The sequence below is a fragment of the Paroedura picta genome, chromosome 3 (genome assembly GCF_049243985.1).
Source record: "Paroedura picta isolate Pp20150507F chromosome 3, Ppicta_v3.0, whole genome shotgun sequence".
Lineage (NCBI taxonomy): Eukaryota > Metazoa > Chordata > Lepidosauria > Squamata > Gekkonidae > Paroedura > Paroedura picta.
This window is the reverse complement of record NC_135371.1, coordinates 154,270,343-154,287,475: the sequence shown is the minus strand read 5'-3', so window position 1 is coordinate 154,287,475 and position 17,133 is coordinate 154,270,343. Positions and strand designations below refer to the sequence as shown.

At 46.6% G+C, this 17,133-nt stretch overlaps 1 protein-coding gene across 5 annotated transcripts in view; it reads right to left on the bottom strand.

Annotated features, from left to right (window-relative positions):
- ITGA7 (integrin subunit alpha 7) overlaps positions 1-17,133 on the bottom strand; it is a 67,874-nt gene that overhangs the window by 30,639 nt on the left and 20,102 nt on the right. For 3 of the 5 annotated variants that reach the window (XM_077328767.1, XM_077328768.1, XM_077328765.1), the window contains exons 2-5: positions 7,122-7,249; positions 5,611-5,690; positions 3,906-4,161; positions 1,887-2,009 (exon numbers count right to left, since the gene is read on the bottom strand). In XM_077328767.1, coding sequence (XP_077184882.1) covers positions 1,887-2,009; positions 3,906-4,161; positions 5,611-5,690; positions 7,122-7,249 — 587 coding nt within the window. Of the gene's footprint in view, positions 1-1,342; positions 1,463-1,886; positions 2,010-3,905; positions 4,162-5,610; positions 5,691-7,121; positions 7,250-17,133 lie in introns of all 5 variants that reach the window. The other 2 variants (XM_077328771.1, XM_077328766.1) reach the window with 2 other exon arrangements.

Genomic DNA, 17,133 nt, shown 5'->3' with positions numbered 1-17,133 from the left:
ATCCTGGCATGGGCCAAGCCCACACCTGACGTTCAATAACAGAACCACATCTGATACAAACCACAGATTAGCAAGTTTTGATCCAGTTCTGTGGCTAAGTTTTCATTTTATTTAGCCTGAGGAAGCTCATCCCCTCTCCAACTCACACAGGGATTCAGGTTTTCAGTACCTGGAGTGTCTACTTGATGCCTGCTCACCCTTGGACATTGGAATAAGAAAGGTCTCACACAAGGTGATGCATAAGTCACACCTGGATGTTAACAGGGAATAATAAGGAGAACCTTTTAAGTGCTATAGAGGAGAACTTAACCCCTCTTCCTCAAGACGTTAGGATTTAGTGGCATTCATCAGGGGAACAACATGATGCAAAGGGCCATCAATTTATGGAATCCATTGCCAAAGGATGGTATTGAGATGTCTGCTAGCATAAATAATTTCAGGAAGGGTTAGATGTGCTCATTGAGCATAGATCTGTAATGGGCAGTTAGTTATGTGAACTGGACCTCAGTGTGGAGGATCCCGTTTCTGGGCCTAAACCAAAACCTACCCTCTATGGCTAGTTATGCCAACTCCATAGCTGTACTCCTGTTCTCATATGTACCTAGGGATCCGGCACTGCAGGGCTGCTAACAGCCTTAACAGTGCAATCCTGGGCAGAAAGCAGCAAGCTGATACCAGAGTAGCTTTGCACAGGATTGCACGCTGAAGCAGGAAGTCCCTAGTTCAAGTCTTCCCTTTGATAGGAACTTCCTAGGCATCCTCTCTTAGCTTTGCACAACAGAGCTTAAAAATACTGAACGCAAAGAGAGACTTCCAAGGGAAAGGCATGAGAGGCAGAAATCACTGAGACAAGCACACTGGCACCTTACAGATCTAAAGGGGGGGGGGGAATATAAGCTTGTTTAATGCCTCAATCTCTTGTCCTCTAATGGTTTAAAAGAACAAACAAGGCCCAATTTAATATCCACAATATTCTTAAGGCCAAAGTTTCTGACATTCTCACTGCCTGAGAAAAACAGCATCAAATCAAGCAGTCATTTGAAGCTATTTTCAGAACTGCGCCTCCCAAATCTTTCGATGGCTCGAGCGGAATCTCTAAACTTCCCTGTCTACTTCAACCCAAATGATCCCACCTCCCTTTTCAGTGACTGCAAGAGCTGTGAACAGCACCTTCTGCTGGCTGGGAGTAACAAGTCTCAAGAGCTTTAATTTTATAACAAAACACAGGAGGGGGGGGGAGCAATAGCCACTAGCTAAAAATATGGAGAAAGGAGAGGGATTTCTGAGGGGGAGGGGTGAGAGGCAGAAACCACTGAGACGGGCACACCGACACCTTACAAACCTAAGTAGCTATTCTGGGCCACGTCTCCAGCATTCCCGGGAACCCTTTCGCTGGGCTCTGGCGTTTTATAGACCAGCTGGTCAGGGTCTGAGCTATCAATGTTTGTCACAAACAATATCCCTGCAAGGCCGATGGAAGGAAAGAGAAAGAGAGAGAGAAACAAAGAGTTAGCCGTGTGAGAAACCTCGGCGCCCAGGCAGGGGAAGCACCACAGAAAGTTTGGCAGGACGAGACCAGCAGGGTCAAGGTCATTCTAGAGACACCCCACACTCCGGTTGGGCTCGTACCAGCACAGATTTTCTGTCAGAACACTTGCCAATCCGACCAACTTTTGCTCAGGCCTGAGGCCTAGAGATGGAAGCTCTCACTGATTCTTAAGAGTTCCACACCTGCAGGTTGCTTTTTCAACCAAGATTTGGGACACTCGCTGCTTCTTCAAGCCAGATATCCCCTCAAGTGTAATATTCCACTTGACAACACCTCACCCTGTGGTGGCCTGCCTCGGTGCTCTGTGGTGCTTGGCCTGCCGGGCGCAACCCCATACCAAGGTAGCTGTTGGCAGGCAACGGGATGAGCGAGGGGTCCTGGTCCTTTTCTCCCCCGGCTTCATACGGCCCGTCGTCGTAGTGACTCAGATCCAAGCCACTCAGTTCTGCCCGCAAGGTTCCTGCCAAACCAAACACCCATTAGTGATTGGTGGAACAGGGAAGTCCTCACGCATGTCCTCACGACGCGGTCTAGGAAGGTGCTGATTTGGGGGTGAACGTGTCTTTGAATCTGTTATCAACATGTTAGTCCAACTATGGCAAGATTCAAGTGGGTAGCCATGTTGGTCTGAAGAAGCACAACAAAATTAGAGTCCAATAGAACCTTTAAGACCAACAGAGATTTATTCAAGGTGTGAGCTTGGATGTTGTGACATAGTTTGCTAATTTACCATAATTAGCTTTTGCCTTATATTTCTATTGTTATGATGGTTGTTAATTAGTCTAAGGAAGAGTGCATGCACTCGAAAGCTCACACCTTGAATAAATCTTTGTTGGTCTTAAAGATGCTATTGGAATTTAATTCAACTATGACAAGTAAGACTGGAAGTAGCCACTAGTTCTTATTCACCTGGCCTGCAGGAGGGTCTAGATTAGGGTTGCCATCTCCAAGTTAGCCAATTCCTGGAGATTTGGGAGTGGGAAGGGCAGATGGGAGGGACTCCAGTGGGGTATAATGTCAACCATCTTCGACCTTCCACATTCAACAGCAGCCAGGAGAAATGATCTCTGTTGTCTAGAGATGAGTTGTAATTCCAGGAGATATCCAGGTCCAACCTGGAGGATGGCAACCCTAGTGTGGATGGACACATCTCTTGCCAATAGAACGAGAGGTTTGATTTGGCCTAAGTCTGCTTATTGGGTGTTCCAAGTGGCAAGTAAGAGGCAATCAGATGGATGTTTTTTTCCGAGAAACACACATGGCCCTTGCCAGTAATGACACAATGCCATTTTCCTGGCCATTTTACAACATATGCAAACAGCCCACTGCTCTCAAAGCAGCACTAACACACAAAGTATCACAGGGGGAGATCCTTCTCAGATTGCACACCCTGGTACTTCCAGCCTAAGCAGCCCCCAACAGAGAGTGTTTTGCCCAAGCCCCTCTAAAGTCTTGGGACCAACACAGCATAGAGGAGAGATGTCCCTAACATGCTCACCTGCTCTGCTTCCACAAAGGGAGTCAGAGGCCAAGTCTGATACAGGCATGCTGTCACTTCCATGGAACAGAAGCAGTTGGATGCACTTCTCGACAACTCTGACCAGCACAGGGTGATCAGTAAGAGGGTGGGAAAGTTTCTGTCTGGGACAGAGGGGCAGATTAGCTAGTACCGGTCATGTTTGGCCAAGAAAGACATGATCAAAAGGCAGAACAAAGTTTGAGTTCAGGGACACCCCTTAGCCCAACCAAACTTTTGTGTAGCTTATGACTTAAATAAAACTTTGTTGGCCTTAAAGATGCCACTGGACTCAAATTCTGTTCAGCTGCTTCAGACCAGCATGTCTACCCAACAGAATGACCAAAAGGTAATAATCTAGACATGATGGCAAGAACCTATGGCCATACTTCACCTTTCGGGGAATTCTGCTGTCCAACCTGAGGCTGCTGGAGCTTCCCAATGAAGACTCTGCATGGCTGAACTTTGTATACAATTCTGACAGCAGGGTGGGACTATTTAACTTCCTTGCAGGAAAGTGCTGTCAAGTCACAGCCAACTTATGGTGACCTTGTAGGGCAGGGGTAGTCAAACTGCGGCCCTCCAGATGTCCATGGACTACAATTCCCATGAACTCATGGGAATTGTAGTCCATGGACATCTGGAGGGCCGCAGTTTGACTACCCCTGTTGTAGGGTTTTCAAGGCGAGAAAGGAACAGAAGTTGTTCCCCATTGCTTTCCTTTGCATAGCAACTCTGGACTTCTTGGTGATCTCCCCCATCCAAGTATTAACCAGGGCTAGCCTAGGCCGTGCAGCTCAGGAAATATCTTTGGTCCCAGACCGATGCTTGCCTGCTTACCTTTCCAGTTGTAGGTGCCAGGTGCCCCAAAGAGGATATAGTGCCTGTCAGCCGTGAAACCAGCTGCCACCCCCTGCTGGCAGAAACCGAACCGATCGTGCCCCTGTGACCGCCCCTCACAGAATTTCCACTCTCCGCCATCCAACTCATCAGACACCTTCAGTCCCTCGCTGAGGACGTAGCACCGGCCTATGACATCCCTCGTCTCCAGAGATTCGTTCACCCGGTTGCGAGCTTCATACAAGTGGGCACAGGTCTGGGAGACGGGGAAAGAGGGACAGGACAAAGGAGGGAGAGGGCTAGAAAGTACCCTGCAAACCGACATTACTGCACAAAACAGCTTCATGTAAAAGGTGGAGATCGCAGCTCACAGTAGTCTGCATAGCTGCTCCTTTCTGGTATCAGAGCAGACCGTACATTTCTGAATGCACTTTATCTCAGATCATCAACACAGGTGGTTCAAATGTCTGTGGGCAGCACAGGGTTTCCCAAAATTGTGATTAAAACATGACATTTCTTGTTCTGTGAAAGCTAAGAAATGGAGAGTGGCTGTGGGCATTTAAAGAGAACATTTTAAAAGAACAGTGGTGCTCCCTTTGGACATCCGAAGCTTACTAAGAACATTCACGGTTAAACCCGTATCCTATTCTCTCCTCCCCCTAAGGGAGAAGTCTGCATTTTAGATGTACAGCCTGCTTTTCACCCAGGGGGAGAGAGATACGGGCCAAGTATCAGATAATCAAAACAAGCGTATGAAGCGGGAGTGGAACTTGTTTTGCTTCTCCTTTGCTCCTCTCATTTGTTCAGAATGTCCCCCAAATTCATTCAGAGAGCCAATTCAAGCATACTGGGAAAGCCCATATAGAACTGAGGCCTGCCCTTTAGAAGAGTCCCCACAGGAGTTCCAGATTCAGTTCTGTTCACATTAATGCAGCAAAAGTTTTACAAGAAGGAGGCACCACCAAGGTATAGGAGGACAGCCTGAAACAGGCACTGAAGGGGTGGGGGGGGGGGAATCTGTTAACCAATGAATTTCAATAGAAATCTTCATCAGAGGCAACAATGGCAGGTTTTTATGGTTACAAGATTCTTATACATAACCGTTTGTTAATGCAAAGGGAAAGCACCTTTTTGCCATGGGGAAAAAAACTTGCAGTAGTTGTCCCAACAAAGATATCAGGTTTATTCTTCTTCAGCACCTGTTTGAGGTTCACCACCTCTTGGTCTTTTCTTCACGTGAATACAACCACAGCAAAACAATCCACGGTGACCCTCCCTCTCTTTTTTTTGCCACAGCCAGTTTGAAATCAGTCCCCTTTCCAGGTGCCTCTCAGTCCCACATAACCCCTTCCCACATGAATTAATCCAGTGTGTTTCCTCATGCTAGGGAATGCGGGCTTCCCATCCAACATATAGGGTAGGCTGCACCTCCAAGGAGCTCAGGGTCACATACATGGTCATCTACTCCCCCCTTTTATCCCCATAACAGCCTTGTGTGGTGGAGTGGGCTTCTAGACCCATGCTTGTCCAAGTGAGTTTCCTGGCTAGGGGGTTATTTTTTCATGGCTAAGTGGCTTAATGGCTAGGCTGTTTGTGAATCCAGATTTCCCCAACCGTCTAATCACTATATCCCACTGGGTCTCATGCTCCAGCCCCAAACAGGTTAACAGAGGGACCACCCACCCATCCAGCCTTGGCCACTGACCACAATCTTTCCGCCAGGACCCTGGCTCTTGACGCTGACTCCCAGCCACTGGTTCTCCTTGCTTTCCTTCTTCAGGTCGACTGTAGGGGATACAGGAGATAGAGAAACTGCGTCAGAATCACTGTAGAGCAGGGACTCTATCCCACTCCTCCAGTGCACTGGACTGGCCCCTTTCCTACATGTGGCAGTACAGAAGACGTCTCAACAAATCCAGTGGGTCCAGGAAGGATTATTGGTTACCATATGTGATAGTTGCCAGCATGTGCCCCAGTGTGAAAGAATAGGGAGAGGGAGAGCAGGAAAATTGTGGGGAAGGGGGTTAAGCACACTCTTGCCTCCTTATGTTTCTCTTGGCCAATTCCATACCCAGAGCATTTGTTTTGAAGGGGAGGGGGAAAACATGCCAACAACATGTCATGTTTTTGTTTATAGTGGCCCCAAAGGATAGATTGTGTTGGAAATGGCCACATAGCAGTGCAATCCTTAACCAGAAGGGAGTGACAGATCAGGTAATGCAGCCTGACCACCAGAATACAGAGCACAGTCCCCCCAAAATGCTGCAGGAGGATGCACATACACGAGGATTTCCCCCCTGGAGGATCTGGCAGCATCCCGATGACATCATGACCAATCATGGCATGAGCCGTCTGGGTTCCGTATCATTCCCCTTTGAGCCAGACCAAAGTAAACCTCCTGTGACCCAGCACAAAGCGGAAACTATGCAGTGGGTAAAGGCAGATGCTTTGTCCACAGTTGCTACAAGGAAGGTGGCAGACCTAAACCCCACCTTCCCCCCCCCACACACACACACACACAACTTTTCAGACGTTTAAAGCGTTTGTTTTCTGTTTCCCAGTTGAGCCATGGTATAGGACTACATCACAGCTCAGCAGGGAGAGGAGAAGGGAACGGAAAGAGGGAAGTTCTGGGCCACATGGGGAGGGCACCAAAATCACTACCATGCTGCAATCCTGCAACAAAGAAGGAGGAGCAGAAGGAGCAAATACAGTGGCGCTGAGAAGGTGTGGATGCCGGTTCCACCTTTCTTGCTGCTGCCGCTGCCAGTGTAAGTGCACAAAATAAACGCACAAAAGGATAAGGACAAATTTTAACTTCTGCGTGTGGAAACAGCCACAGATCAGAACTGAATTAAGTCTAATTAGGAATTAATCCATATGATTGGTGCTATTTCATCAATGTGAGCAGCTAGGAACCAAACTGGTCATCAAAGCATGCCCTCTCATCCCAGATTAAGAGAACAGGGTAAGGTTACAAACACACAGGAACATTGTTTTAGAAAATTATTCTGTTGTCATGCATTCTAGGGGCAGAGCACCACCACAGCATCCATCTTTCTGTTCAGGTAAACTCAAGCCCCATTCAAGCCATACGCAGATCCCAGGATTCCTATCCAACCCTGATTCTGAACCCCAATCAAAATCAGTCACGGGACAAAGTGGTGCGAGAGGTTGGTTTTTCACCCAGACGCAATCACGTGGCAGTTCCCCTACCTCCCTCGTCGATGGCCACACGCTTGCAGTCATTTATCTCGTGGGTCATGGGGCAGGCGTACAACCCGCCAGTCCTGTTGGCCTTTTGACCTGGCAGAGCAGCTGCCTGTGGGGCTCCCACCAACAGCCTGAAAGAGACAGAAGAGAGCGTTAGGGGGACTCAGTGAGAGTCGAGGAAGTGCATTCGTTCACATTAGAAGGAGAGGTGGGCAAGTGTGGGGTGATGAAAGCAAAGGCAGGTTAAGGGCTAGAAGACTCCATGGACTACCCCAGGGGTAGTCAACCTGTGGTCCTCCAGATGTCCATGGACTACAATTCCCATGAGCCCCTGCCAGCAAACGCTAGCAGGGGCTCATGGGAATTGTAGTCCATGGACATCTGGAGGACCACAGGTTGACTACCCCTGCACTAAATCATATCACAGCAACTATCCATTAACAATACAAATAACCAGGGAAGATCAACTGAGAGAGGAACAAGTGAAAAACGGAGATACCACCAGGAATTTACCAGTCTAATCTTAAAATAGTAGCAACAAGAATTCCTTCTTGCATTTAAGAAACCAGACAGTTCTAAAAAGCCAAGCCAATGAAACCACCATCTGGCATGCAACCAATTACCTTGTGAAGAGAGGGGAAGGGGGTCTAGCCCCTTCAAGCTAGAGGATAATTTTATCCAGAAAACCCTGGAGGTACAATGTTACCGCTTTCTCCCTGCCCTGCCCAAGAAGGATGGAAATTATTTTAATCCAAGGAGGAAATTATTTTAATCCAGACTGCCAGAAAGGGCCTTTATGTAAGGAGAATTTTAGTAGATTCCCCCAGATCTTTTCCATTCCTTCTGCAACTGCAGAGGCATTTGCAGTGGCAACAGAGCATTCACATGGCAGTTGTCCTTGCAGTTCCCTTGCTTCAGCCAGCATTGTGTAGTGGTTTAGAGCGGCAGCTCCTACTCTGGCAAGCTGGGTTTGATTCCCTGCTCCTCCATATGCAACCAGTTGGGTGACCTTGGGATTGTCAGAGCGCTGATAGTGCTGTTCTGACCAAAAACTACTGTAAAAGCTCTCTAAACCTCACCTCCCTCACAGGGCGTCTGTTGTGGGGAGAGGAAGGGAAGGTGATTGTAAGGCACTTTGACCATTTATGCACTGGAGGTTTCATGCCGGGCTGCAGGCTGGAGTTTTAGTTGTGGCAGGTTGCCCCACCTCTTCCTGTACCCACAAGGGAGAGCATTTGGCCCAGTGCACCTCATCAGCCCCCAATTTGTGCTCCTGCATAGGAGCCGAGACAGTGAAGTTCTCAGTGCATAAATGGTCTTTGAGACTCTTTTGGATAGAGAAAAGTGGGATATAAAAACAATTCTTCTTCAGCTGCCTGAAGTGTTATAGCATCATAACAATACTAGCTCATCTGAATTCTCAGCTTTAATTTTTAAAGTAATTCTCTATCCCCTTTTATTGCATGTTGAGTAGTCAAATGCTGGTTTTGACTACTCAACATGCCCATTCCCCTTCCACTCTTGAAACTCACAGAGGTGGCATTTGACAACTCGCATATCCCTCCTCCCCCACATGCAGTCAGCATTTGACAACTGGCTCTCTTCAACCCGTGGGGTGCAGACGTGAGCAACAGTGGTGGGCGGTGTCTGGGGCAGAGGTACAAATGCCAGCTCTGCAAATTTGGACTGCCCATATGAGAGGACAAAAAGCCCCAAGGGGATGTAGAAATCCATACAGATCTATTCAGTCATGTGTGCAGCAATTTTGCATGGCAGACCCTCTTAATATGACTTCCACCCCTGCTCATGTTAACCTTTTCCTCAGTCTATCCACATGCCTATTGACTCCCTGCCCTAAGAAAAGGGGATTGGCTGCGATGTCCTGAGATGAAGGATTTTTTAAAGAAAGGGAACGTAAGGACTAACCACTAATTAAACAACATTGGGGTCCTCAAGTTGACCTTTATTCTAAGGGCCAAACTACCTCTTTCTTTGGGGTTCCATTACTGTATCTCATGGCATATAGTTTGGCATTAAGCAGTTAGATTGGAGTCAGGATCCTGGTGGTGGAGCATTGTGTGTGTGTGTGTGATCCCTTAGGGAAAGAACTCAGTACAGAGATCAGCCCTTTGAGACGCTATTAGATCCAGAAGAGGGAGGGGGGGAAACAAGAACAATATGGGTGCCTATCTTTTTGCCTATCATCAGAACTAATAAGGGGAGGGTGGGGATTTCTATTTGGGAAATGGAGCAAGGGAAATTGAATGTAGAATTCTCAGGTTCAGCTGAGGTCAACAAGCACCTTGGATAAGTCATTATCTCTAAGCCTACCCTTTTTCTCTGGTGGGAATTTACGTGAGTTAAGAATGTTGAAGTAGTTTATGTATGAAAAGGACTATTGAGATCTGCAGTGAGCATGACTGAACGGAATATGAGGAACATCCTACAGAGGCATTGGAGAAGATGTATATTTAGCATAGCTAGATGAGGAACTTTCTAATATTTTTTTAATGTCCTGATTGGCTCCTTTGGAGACTTCCTGCTCCTTTGAGCATATTTCCTCCCTGCTTGCCTCCTCAACAGGCAGAATGATTGTGGACAAGAGTTAGGCAGTTAGTGAGGTCTCTCTTCTTTCTATACATTGTTGTTTCTCTTCTTAATAAAACTACTTTATTATTTTAAACAATGGTGCTTTTCCCTTCATTGCTAATTTAAACTCTGCCCAAAGGGCACCCCTTTGTTATGCCTTCCTCCCAAAAAGGCTGCCACGTAGGTCAGGGGTAGTCAACCTGTGGTCCTCCAGATGTCCATGGACTACAATTCCCATGAGCCCCTGTAGGTGATAAGATGCCAAGAAGACAAGGCTCCTGTCTTCTTAGTGACCATGATGAGGAGAGGATTTTGGTACGGGGAGCTGTACTTTTTGAAAGTCCCTCTTCTCGACAGTTATGAAAGGGTCAGCATTCTTCTTCTCCCCAGCATCTGCCCCCACCCCCATACACACACACACTGTTTTCTGGACCAAAACTAAATTTTCCATCAGTGGAATGGAAATTTCCTGGCTCCCTCATCCTACTGTCCCACTGATTCCCACGAAATGCCACTCCTGGGGGACAGGGGACCCTGAGGAGGGTGGGAGCTGGCAGTAGAAAGGGGAAATTAGTGTAAATTGCCATGACCTTTCATTAGCAGAAACTTTAATCCCCAAGGCGATATGTTGATTTATTTTTACTAAAGCATGAAATTAATTAATGGATGCAGAATGCAACATTTTGAGAACTTCAGATATCACTTAAGAAACATTCTCCTAATCCTTAAAAACAGGACTGGGAAGAGAAATCTCTACAAAGTTAGTGTTGGCAGTCAGTGATAAAATCTAAGGACCAGAGAAGCGGGCTGAAGAGGATTTTCGAGAATCAAGTCACAGCGCTTTAACCCTTTGAGTAGCTCATTCTAATCTTGAAGAGAGACTTTCTTTCCAAATGAATAAAAAGTTCAATGTGTCTTTCTTTGTTGGGAAAGCAAGCGGATGTAGGACAGCTCTATCTATGATCATCCATGCCACATAAACTAGTCCTGAAAAACCAGTATGATGTGTTCGCATGCAGGATTAGGACCAGAGTCACCTCACCCTGCCATGAAAACTCACTGGGTGACCATGGCCCAGTTACTTTCTCTCAGCCTAAGCTACCTCACAGGTTACTGTAAGGAAAAAATGTGGGTGGGGCCCATGTACTGAGCTCCTTGAAGCTGGGTGAGATAAAATAGAAGCTATATTTCTTGATCTTGCCTATGTGTAAGGTCCTGGTTGCCAACTTGTTTCCCGTAGCGGTGGACTGGACCACGTCAGCTCCAGATATGTGTAAACATTACAGGGAACATTGGCCTTTTATGCACTGATGTATTCCTTTGCTTTTACCATGCATTCCCAGCGGGTGATTTTTCATACTGCATTTCACTGCGCACGGGCATTGGCCTTTCTTTTCCTTCTGCATGGATTTCCCGTATTCAGCACTCAGTTGGCTTTCTCTCCTGCATTTTGTGAGGGTGGCATTGTGACAGTTTTCCCTCATGCTTCGCTCCCAAGGTGACACTAATTCAAAAGCATAATGATTCACTTGGATTTTCTCCTTTGCCCATTTCTTGCCTCCCAAAGGCTACTCCTCCACTACTGAAATTGTGCAGCATGGTTGGTCTCTCCCGATTGGTCATGTTCATGCTGAGCATGTTTTTTGAAATTGGAAGGAGAGATTCTTCCAGATGCATTTACTGTCAGGAAGCCATCTCCATGGTCCATCCTTTTTGATGGGATATGTCCCAAGCCAGCAGACAGGTCAGGGCAAAGCTTACATGGGAGTAAGGTCACAGAGGAGAAGTCACGGATGTCTAGTGGCATCCTGTGGGACAGCAGCCATGTTGGGGGCCTTTGTGGGCATGTGGTTCAAGGTGCCCCGCAGGTGTTGGGGGCCTGGGAGGTAGGCCAACTGCTCAATGTTTTTCCTCCAAACATTGCTTTTGCCTGGACTTTTTTTTACAGCCATTTCCTCAGCGTGAGGTGAAACGCTCTTTCCAAGTCTGGTCCCTGGGGCCAATACAATGTATTCATTTTTCTTTCTTTAAGGAGAGATTGTAAAAAGGGAAGAGGGCTAATAAATATCAAAAGTGACAAAAGGAAGGAACATTTTGGCAAAGTAACTAAAATTCTGCTACATTCAAATGGGTAGCCGTGTTGGTCTGAAGTAGCACAACAAAATTTGAGACCAATAACACCTTTAAGACCAACAAAGATTTATTCAAGGTGTAAGCTTTTGTGTGCATAGACTTGTGCCATTGTCTGAGGAAGAGTGCATGCATTCGAAAGCTCACACCTTGAAGAAATCTTTCTTGGCCTATTGGCCTTGAATTTTGTTAAATGGAGCTCTTCTGCCAGGTTTATGGTTGAGGCTGGCATGGGGAGGAAGATCTGATGCCTCCCCCCCCCCCGTGCTAAGAGGGTAAGCATTAGCTATGTCATCTATGCTCCCTCTTCCCACTCTTCTCCCTCTATATAGATTTTGTGGGGTTAGTGGGGTTGAAGACCGCCATGGTTTTTTAGGAGTCTATTTTACTATATGTATATGTGTGTCTGCAATTATTTTAATGGGGTTTTATTGGGTTTTTATATGGACAGATTGTGACCCGCCAAGAGCCAGTTCGGGAGTGGTGGGTAATAAGTTTAAATAAATAATCAATAAATAAAGCCAAATCCCATGACATCTCTATCAGTCACTTTACTATTTAATGAGAAAGGACGAGGAGCCTTAATTTCTGCTGCCTGCCTCCCCATCCTCCAGCTGAGCCTCGGTGACCTTGAACAGGTGTGAGAGAATGTCAATGAACGTTTCCCCAGCCACACAAATCACATTAACGCAGTCAATGAAGGTATCAGTGAGTTAAAGAAATAATGGAAATCAGATTCCAGCACAGGCAGAGGTCTCTTTGGGGTTGTGGGGAGGGGAGCTTCCAAACCCTCCTTCGGTCTGCCAAAACAGAAGTCACATGTGCTCAGTGAATAGTATTCTGCCTCCCCCGACAAAGTTTGCAGCCATCAGCTGTTCCTGGTTCTTCAACACAGCTGTCAATCCCCTCCTCCAGCTCTTGGAATTCCTAGTGAGGAACACAAAATTATGTGGGCCAGCCCATGACAGCCATTTCACACTTGCTTTAATGATCAGGACAGCTTCCCACTCTTAATCCGACATCTCACAGGGCTAAAGCCAGACCCAGACAATGCAAGTCTCATTTGATTCTTCTCTATGCTCCTCCAAGTGACTGAGTAAGAGACAGCTATTCCCTCCCCTGTGCCATAACCGCCCTAATCAGGGCACTTCAGTGATGGACGGGTGGATTCTCTTCTCCACTTTCAAAACACACTTGTGGGGAATGTAGGAATCCTAGACCCCGGTAGCAACCAAAGTGTCAAGTGCTGTCAAGTTGCAACTGATTGATGGCGACCACAGCAAGGGGTTTCCAAGCCAAGCAAGAGGCAGAAGTGTTTTTTTTGCCACTGCTATCCTCTGCAGACCCTTCCTTGTGGGTCTCTTGTCCAAGTAGTGACCCTGCGTAGCTTTCGAGATCTGACAAGATCAAGCTATACCGTGATGCCATCCCTCCCACCCCATGATAGCTTTAAATTAACCTGGGCTGAATCTGCACGGAGCTTTTATTCCAGTCCCAGGTCGATTCAGTCCCTGCCGTCTCCACTGAATGTGATGTCCATTTTGATTTTGTTCAATTTAGATTTTCAAGCATGATTGATCCAGAGTGACCCTACCTTTTCCCCATGATATCCCAGAGTGGATATAACCGTCAATATTTGAAAAATCAGCATGAGAAAGCATGCAGAGCTCTGCCTGTTCCGAACTAGCTGCTGAGCCTCCGTGGTAGAGAATCCCTGATTGGCCAAGGCTTCACTTCAAAGGCTTCCTTGTTCCCAGGCTGCAAGCTTGCCTCAAAGGGGAAACCCTGACTTCTCTCGGCAGAAGCTCCAGAAGCCCTAACTTCTCTTGGTAGAGATTTGTCTCTTGTTTTTTTCTCTCTCCTCTTCCTCCCCCCCTTCCTTCAAGAAAAGAAAGAGGCTACTGCTGCACTTGGCTCCCCCCCCCGAGCTTCCCTAAAGATGTGCAGAACACTTTTCTGTTTCAATGGGGGGGGGAGACCCAAGTTCAAATTGATCTGGATTCAGCAGGATCCACAACGGAATAAACAAAGTAAGTGCAGATTCAGCCCTGGTGTACAATGATGTGATCCTGTATACCTGCGTACATAGTGAGCATCAGTATGAACAATATGAACAATTCATCTGTGCCAATCAGGTCACATGTGCATTATGATACGTCATTTATATGAAACCAATTTGACCCTTAGTGAGAAATGGGGAGGGTTATATTTCTTAGCATCTAACTGCCCCACTGATAACTTATTCCTTAACAGCAGTTTTTCTGCAGCCCTACATTACAGTGCAATTTTGGATAATGGAAATCCTGTCCCCATTGTAAAGACAGGAGCATGCAACAGAGTGACACACAAACACTCCTAGAATTTATCGCATCTATACCTTGTAGACCCTAATTGATTTGCTTACTGTGGTTAGAGAGTTAGGACCTGGGTTCAGATTAATTTATTTTATGTATTTTTATGTATTATTACGCATTTATTTTATGTATAGTCCACCTTTCTCACTGAGGCTCCAGAGGGATTACAAAAGGTAACAATGCAATAGGAACAGTATAAGACATACAATAAACATTGAATCAGATTGAAACACACTAAGTTAGAAAACCACACAGACACACAAAGCAGCATAGGAGACACAATGTCAGAACTCTGCATTCTGCTATGAAGTTCTTTGGGGGACCTTGAGCCGGTCACCCTTTCACCACAACCTTCTTAAAAGGGCAAGATTATGTACATCACCCTGAGATCCTTGGAGGGAGGGCATGATAAGAGATTATATAAATGCATGTGTGTAGTCCGATAATAGACTGCTTTAGGAAATCAGGAAAGCTCCCACACTTCTGTCATTCTTGAAACTGTATAAAACAGAACTCTTCAGGAGGGCATTTTTACAAGGAGAATGCAGTTAGGTATAACAAAATGGTTCAGGAAAGCGCTTTTATAAGGGAACAGGACCAAACTATATGCCATTGACTATGTTATGCATTTATTATCCTGCTCTTAACGCACTGTTTCCTTCTTCTGCAGTTCCATTTCCTGCATTATTTGACATATTGTATTTGATACATTTTTGGCATTGTTTCTAATTGTGGCAATCCTAGTCCTATTGCATTGCTTATTCAATGTCTCATGGTATTTGATTACATTGACTTTGACTTATAACACTGCATAATTTGCCTTGAGTCTCAGCGAAAAATGCGGGCTGTAATAAAACCAATCAAACTATGAACATATATGCAAGTGTGCACGTGTGTGTTGTTTGACTTCAGGACTTCAAGAACTGAGCTGAAAGAAACATACAGCTTCCAAAGACTATGGACTTACTGACTTGGAACAGAAGGGAGCAGAATTTCCACGTTTTCTTTCATTTGATATCACTGTGAGCCACTGTCTTTCAAGGAAAATCCCTGCATCTCATTCCCACAACCTGCTTGCTTTACCAGACCCATCTGGAGGATCAAGTGTGGAGTCCCTCCCTAACCCTACAGAAAACAGACATTGAAACAGTCAGTATTCAGTGTCTGTGGTCTATCCACACCCTGCTATGGCTCACACACCACTGTTTCAAAGGCCCAAGTTCTCTGCCACTCCTTGAGAATGTTAAAGCCTTCAGGGATTGATGCCTGGACAGGCCTCTGCTTTCTCACCCACACTCTGCTTCCTCAAGGGAACCAGATGCTCTTCCCCCTACACGGTCATGGCTTCTGGGTAGAGCTTTTTCCATGGAGTTGGCCAAAGGGATGGGTTGCATCCGTCCATGTGGGGAGTCTCTCTGGAAATCATCCTCTAGAGAATCAAGCATGGTATCTGATTCCAGCTTCAGTGCTTGCCAGAAAAGGGTCTCTGCAGATTAGGGTGGGTTTAAAGAAGAAAGCTGAACACTGGCATGCTTTAAAACGGTAACGATGGGTGACCACAAGAACTGGTATCTAGTTCCTACTCCCTTCCATCAAGGCAGCTGCCCATGCCTCATAGGCAATGCAGTAATTGGGCATGACGAACAGATGTGGCTTGCTCGTGGTGTTAATGCAATAGAAAAGCCCCACCCCATACCAGATCCTGGTAGGTTTCCTGGGTTAGTCAGCTATAGGCAAAGTCGGAGGAAAAGCCAATCTGACCCTCCCAGCCTATCCATGACTGACCTCTTTATGCTTGTTGCAAGAGAGTTCATGTGTCTGTCAGAGAGGTAGGGCTCTCTGGTAGAAGGGAGGAAACGGACTCTGTACAGCATACAGCAAAAAAAGGCAGCAAGAAACCATTCGCCTACTGAGATCCCATGCAAAAAAAAAAAATTCATCTGGCATGGATTGCAGAGTATTTCAGCTTTAAAAATAGCTCCTAGCACTAGAGAAGATATATTAAAAATGCAATAAGCTCTTCAGTGTCTAACCTGAGGTCTAGGTTTCTATGCTTAGTGCAGTAACCAGCCTTCAAGTCATGTTCCCCTACCAAGGCACCCTTACTGTCTTAATTCATAATGCACCTGACATTGTTCTGCTCAGGCAGGGTTGCCAATCTCCAGGTGGTAGCTGGAGATCACCCATTATTAAAACTGATGATCTCCAGGCGACAGAGATCAGTTCACCTGGAGAAAATGGCCACTTTGGTATTGTACCCCATTAAAGTCCCTCCCCTCCCCAAACCCCACCCTCCTCAGGCCCTATCCCCCAAAACCTTCAGGACTTCTTACAGGCAATTCTGCCTTTTCTCCAAGCAGACACCCCGTTCCTCACAACAGCCCCAACGAGGTACTCTGAAAGAGAATGACAAGGTCACCCAGAGCAAACAAGATCTGACTCAGGAATTAAGGTTAGCCCCCATTCTGGGTGGAGTTGCATGCCCCTTGAAGGAGCAAGGGCCTGATCTTGGACTCAGGTCTACTGCTGGATAAGCCGGTGGCAGCTGTGGCTAGGAATGCCTTTTGCCAGCTTCAACCAGATAACCAGCTGCAGCCCTTCCTTGGCAGAAAAGATCCAGCCATTGTGGTTTCTGCCCTGCCGATTAGTCTACTGGAATGTCCTCAACCTGGCTCTGTGTTCCGAAACTTCAGCAAGTGTTCAGAAGTTTTGGTTGGTACAGAATGCTGCAGGAATCACATCAGTCCAGTGTTGGACCTAGGTTTGCCAGCTACTCCCTGGCCACTGGCAGGGAACAAGGGAGTAGGGTTGCCACATCCAGGTGTGGCATATCCAGGTGTGGCATCCATACTCTTGGAGGCTTGGGGGTGGATTCTAGGGAGGAGGGGTACAATGCCTCAAAGTCCACCCTCCAGAGCATCCATTTTCACCAGGAGGACTGA